At 40.1% G+C, this 6,106-nt stretch overlaps 1 protein-coding gene across 1 annotated transcript in view; it reads left to right on the top strand.

Moving 5' to 3' along the window:
* The first annotated feature begins 3,061 nt into the window (after window positions 1–3,061).
* The window catches only part of LOC106530646 (cytochrome P450 2J6), an 11,857-nt gene continuing 8,812 nt past the window's right edge, over window positions 3,062–6,106 (top strand). Inside the window, exons 1-2 of the mRNA XM_014026311.1 lie at window positions 3,062–3,682; window positions 5,027–5,189. Coding sequence (XP_013881765.1) covers window positions 3,521–3,682; window positions 5,027–5,189 — 325 coding nt within the window. The 5' untranslated portion in view covers window positions 3,062–3,520. The remainder of the gene's footprint in view (window positions 3,683–5,026; window positions 5,190–6,106) is intronic.

Consider the following 6,106-nt stretch of genomic DNA (forward strand, 5'->3'; position numbering starts at 1 on the left):
CCATAGAAAAGGGCAGATGCTACCACCATGTCGTAGAATGTCTTTAACAGAGTCCTGCAGACACCGAAGGACCTCAGTCTCCTCAGTAGGTGGAGTCGACTCTGGTCCTTCTTATACAAGACGTCTGTGCTTGTTGTCCAGTCCAGCTTATTGTTGAGGTGAACACACAGGAACTTGTAAAAGTCCACTGTTTCAATGTGTTTTCCCTGGATGTTCACCGGTGCTGGAGTGGCTGGCTTACTCCTGAGGTCTTTGACCATCTCCTTCATCTTGCTGGCATTGATTTGGAGAGCATTGGTCTCACATCAGCCAACAAAGTCACTGATGACCCCCCTGTATTCTTCGTCATTCCTGTCTGATACGCATCCAATGATGGCCGTATCATTCGAGAACTTCTGAAGGTGGCAGTGGTCCGAGTTGTACCTGAAGTCTRAYGAGTACAGACTGAACAGAAAGGGTGAGAGGACAGTGCCATGTGGTGCCCCCGTGCTGCAGACCACCACATTAGACACACAGTCGCGGAGCCTCACATACTGTGGTCTGTTGGTGAGGTAGTCGATGGCCCATGCTGTCAGCTGCCTGTCCACTCCAGCTCCCTCCAGCTTCCCTCTCAGCAGAGCAGGCTGGATAGTGTTGAAAGCACTGGAGAAGTCAAAGAACATGACTCTCACAGTGTTTCCTCCTTGCTCTAGGTGAGAGAGAGAGAGAGATCTGTGCTGCAGGTAGATGACAGCGTCCTCCACCCCGATGCCAGGCTGGTAGGTGAACTGCAGGGGGTCCAGTGCTGGGCTCACCACAGGATGAACATGGTGCAGGATGAGCCTTAACATGGTCTTTATCAGATGAGAAGTCAGATACACCGGTCTGTAGAGGTCGGGCTCCCTGGGATGTGTGATCTTTGGCACTGGAACCATGCAGGAAGTCTTCCACAGATCAGGAACCCTCTCCAGACTCAGACTCAGGCTGAAGATGTGGTGGATCACCTGACAGAGCTGGTCTGCACATTTTCTCACTTAGATTGAGTGATTTCACATTAACAGAATTTAAATACTAAGCTGTAGCTGCTTTATCATATTTAGAGCTCTACAGATTTTGTAGAAAGTGCTGCAAAAGTCAGAGGTGGATTTTTCATTATCAGTGACATCATTGATATTTAACTGCTGAATAGTTGTGCTTTGCATATTTTTCCAGTCTAAAGAAATATTCTGAGTTTTGTTCTCCTTCCTCTAACCATCTCTTACTAGATCTAATAAAAGCTCCATTTGCCTTGTGACTATATATAGCATCAAGTTTATTCTGTAAGTGTAAAAGAGTTAGTCTGTCTTCCTGTGAAATATCATCAGGTGACCTTTGAGAAAATGATGCTATTTTAGAGATTATTTCCTCTTCAAAATTTTTAACCATAGAAACATGACTACCATTGGTTCTGAAAAACTTTCCTGCTTCATACTTGAAGAGCTCCCAATTTGTGCTATAAGACTTTTCCACCTTAGCTTTATTCCAATATTGACTTTATAATATATTGATCTCAGTTCTGACCATATTATGCTCAATAAGTGAGTTATTTAGCTTCCAATAAGAGGATCTGCAGAGTGAAGATTGGGTTGAAGGGGGGCCATCTGTCCATTGAGTTATCTAAAGTCAATTTAAAATCCCCACAGAAAAGGAGTAAGGCATTAGGAATTTTGGAAAGCCAAAAATCTAATTTTGACTCTAAGGAGTCAAGCGAACTATTATTCTCTCTACTGGAGTTGTAGACATAGATATTTGCAATTATATATATTCTATTGAACAGTTTGATTACCTGAAAAATATAGTGTCCTGTAGGGTCCAATTCTGCGTGTATCTCCATTAAAGGCATTTATAGCTGTAGTGACACCTGCTGAACGCTCTGTACCATGRGGAAACCACATTTCTTTGACCCATTGTGCCATCCAAAACTTTAAGTCATCARGTAAAAWGTTTGATTCTTGGAGAAAAATRAAATCAGTACATTATTTAACTGTTTAGCAAATAAAAATAAAGCTTTACGCTTGTAGTTCTGTCCCAAACCCCTGGCATTAAGAGAAACTATAGTAACTAAAACAAAACAAAACTTAATTAAGAAATAACCACTTGAATAAAGGGTTAAACAAATCTACAGGGAACCAATAGCTGCAGAGTTATAAATTTAAAACCAGAGTTAAGTAACATCATAGAACTTTGCGTCAAAAAGCTCCTTCCAATACCTTTAGTGTCCAGCCTTAAAATAGATAGAGCAGTAGGCTACTTCACTTAAGAATAAAGGAGATGCAGCCTAAGATAATGATGAGCTATACCAGCTGGGAGATGGGTTAATTTCAGTGCCGTTAACAAAAGCACGACCTCTGATACAGTGTGCTGTTTTACCCTCTTTTCTGGCCTTCTCGACCAGTGGCCACAGTTTGTTCTTGTGTTCTCTGTCTTGTTTTGAGAGATCCTCAGCAACCTTCAGACCATTACCATGTAGCACTCGAGAGAACTTGGCTGCTTTCCACACAGCATCTCTGCACACACGTGTGGAGAACTGTGAGATTATTCCTCTAGGCTTGGGAACAGATGAATGCTTGCGGCCGAGGCGGGGCACGGTGTCAATGGATTCAGCTAGCTTTGTCTTCTGTTCTGGTAGGACATCTTGACAGATCTCAATGACTTTGGCTCGTACAACTTCCCTTTCTGTCTCAGTAACTCCACAGAGTCTTAAGTTCCATCGCCTGGAGTATCTCTCCAGATCACAGATTCTTTGCAGGCATTCATTTGTGCATTTTTCCTCTGAAGCAGCGTTCTTTTCTATGGTGGAGATTTTTTCATTCATACTTTTTATTTCTGCACAGGCAAAATCAATGGTCTTCTTTAAACCTTCAATTTTCATTGTGTGCCGACCAGTTTTTCAGTATAATCTGATCTTGAGTTAATCAGGGATGACAGTGATGAAACAATGTTATCAGAATTGATTGGATCAGCTTTTTCATTCACACACATTTATTTTGGAACAGGAGACTTACTGGGAGTAACCGGCAAAGGAGGAAACTCGTTCAGGTTGACATCATCTTCAGAGAGCGACAGAGATGTGCAGCATGTGTAGTCGTGGAGGTTGTCTATTAGCTTATTGCCAGCTTTAGCATTAGCTTCAAGAGCCAAGACTTTAGAACACTCTGAGGTTCAACTCCTGTCACGCTTTGAAGGCATATTGTCCGTTCTTTCTGTTTTGATGGTATAGGAGHGTCAAAGTGGTGAAGATTTATTTGAAGAGAAGATTTAACTCCAGTATTTTCAGCTAACCGTATCAGCTCCTGGCGAATGTGTGCGCTCACTCGGCCATCTTGGTCCACCCCCCTGGATATTTAAAAGTATTTGAATATTCACCCTGTTGGATTTCACTGCCTGTTTCTTGGTCATTCAGTTGTTTACTTGGTGTCCTCACTCACTTTGAGAAGAAAGAATCAAAGTTCAGAACCAAAACCTTCAGAGACCAGACCAGAGTTGAGTCCAGTCCAGCACCATGTTTGTCTCCATAGTTCTGCTGTGGTTCTGTTTCTGCTTCATCCTCTTTCAACTTAAAGCTCGGAGACCCAAGAACTTCCCACCAGGACCCCCCATCCTGCCGGTACTGGGGAACTTCTTGTACCTGGCCTCAGAAAAACCCCTGAAGGACCTTGAAAAGGTAAAGATACAAAATTGAAGATGTTTTTAAAGATGTTCTTTAATTTATCATTTCAAGGTAAAATTATAKGTTTTTACAATTTTATGTGATTCATCCATCCATTATCTGTAGTTGCTTTGATTCAAATGTTGACAAAACTGAGGACAGAGTTCGTTTTTATTCTGAATTACAGGTAAACTTTATCTACCTTTTATCAGTGAGCAAAAATAGATATGTTCTATATTGTTTATATTTTGAGTTAGAAGGCACCAAWTTCTCTRCAGCAGCACTAAGAGAAGTATGCAGTGTGGTGAAATTAATTTTCATATATAAATTAATAATCTTTCTTAGAAAATTTAAACTGTAAATTTTTTATGGCAGTGGAATCTGAACATTTGGTTTTATTTGAACTGATAACTCTTTGATTTTATGTTGACTTAAAAATGGACTGTCCCTCAGTTTTAATATTTTGAATCTGTTTGCAGTTATTAAAAAGTAATTATCAAAAGGCAGAATATCAAAATTAAATTAAATGAAATATAAACTCATCCCTCATTTTTACAAGTATTTTGGTCATGAGTTGTTTGTGTTGTCAGAAGTCCTTTTAGTGGGTGTTTTGTTGGACTTTGGCTGTTTTGGAATCACATTCAGAAAATCATTGTACAAAGAGTCTGCAGTCACTTGACCTTTGACCCCAAATGKGATGCAATTTGCTGAATAAGTTGGACTATTTTTTTACTTAATGTGATTTTATGATCAACTCGTTATTTAAATTGACTACCACAATAAAAAACAGAAAATAACTAGACACCGCATAGCAGTAACATAATGACCCTCGCACGCACAAATGCACCAGAACTCATAAGTCTTTATTCCTAATAAATGTCATGCTACTAGATACATCCCAAAATTGTAGTGGCTTCGGTGGGGGTGTTTTTTTGGGTGGGGGGTTTGCATTGGTTGAGCCGAAGGATAGAGCTTTATCAGGGCTAAACAACAAAAGAAATCTGAAGCTTCTATGTAAATAGTTTTTGAGTTATAAGCATTTTTGCATGTCCAGAAACCTCCTTTTTGAAAAGACTCCCCTCCTCAAATATGGGGTGTATCGTAAAACTGTTGGCTGGCACAGTGTAGGTCGGACTCACCTACAGTCCTGCCAAATGTCATGTTGATTGGTGCAGCCGTTTTTGCGCTACAGTTGACCAAAAATCACTGAAAAAAAAACAGCACGAAAACAATGACTCCTGCTTATGCTTCGCGTGCGGGGGTCATAGTTAACTCTGCTGTTTAATTTCCCTCAGAACAGATTGGAATAAATTCCTTTCTTTAGAAATTGATGTATTTTTTTGTTTGGTTTTTTTGCAGCTCAGACAGACCTATGGAAATGTCTACAGTCTGTTCCTTGGTACCAGACCAGCTGTGGTCATCAATGGGTTGAAGGCCATGAAGGAGGCCATGTTGGTTAAAGCTACAGACTATGCTGGTCGACCTCAAGACATGTTAATTGGTGATGTATTTCAGCGTAAAGGTAGGGAATGTTACAAAACTGCATTAGGAGCATTTATTGTGGTAAAGATCAGTTTAGATGAAAAAGCAGTCAAACATAAGTTTGACAAAGGTTGGACATTGTTTAAACATAATTATTCACACTGAAACATAGTGCACGTATAAAATAAGAAAACCAAAACATTGTACAATTTCATTAAATGAAAAGGTAGTTTTAAGTTTTATGATAGCTCRTTTAAAATWTTGCGAAAGTTTATTGCCTTGAACGTTTTAGTTGCAGTTGAAGTTTCTATGTGGGTAAACCACTTTACTTGGGATCAAATGATCTTTGGATCTTACTTGACTCTGGAGAGAAAACTGTTTCTTTAATCCTATTTTACCTCTCAAACTCCATTTTGTTTCTCAATCTTGTTTTTGTTTTCAGCTGGACGTCTCTCTCTCTCTCTCTCTCTCTCTCTCTCTCTCTCTCTCTCTCTCTCTCCAGTTCTTTTGTATTAATGATAATGTTATCTTTTGTGACTCTCACCCTGGCCATCATGTCTGCAGGACTCAATTTGGAAAACAATACATGTATTCAAATTGATAGGCCCTCCCTCCCACTGACCTCACAGGATTGAGGCACAATCTCATGGAAGTCCATCAAGCTCACAAACTGGTTCCTCATGACTTTTCTTCCCAAAAAAATAACTACCTTGGATCTAAGAGCTTGGTGCATCTTTGTAATAAAATACCACTTCATCCTCACTGAATCTGAACTCCGTGATGACGTGAGATGGAGAACTGTCACTACTGGAGCACCTACTACTGTAAAATGGAAAACTTTAATTGTTTTCCAATTTTCCTAACACAAGTTAGGAGTGATCAGGACTCTGTACCACAGAGCAGACAGTGTCCCTACAAACCCAGGAGCCAGGCAGAAAGAGAAATCACACACACGAC

This window comes from Austrofundulus limnaeus, unplaced genomic scaffold, assembly GCF_001266775.1.
Source record: "Austrofundulus limnaeus strain Quisiro unplaced genomic scaffold, Austrofundulus_limnaeus-1.0 Scaffold542, whole genome shotgun sequence".
Classification (NCBI taxonomy): domain Eukaryota; kingdom Metazoa; phylum Chordata; class Actinopteri; order Cyprinodontiformes; family Rivulidae; genus Austrofundulus; species Austrofundulus limnaeus.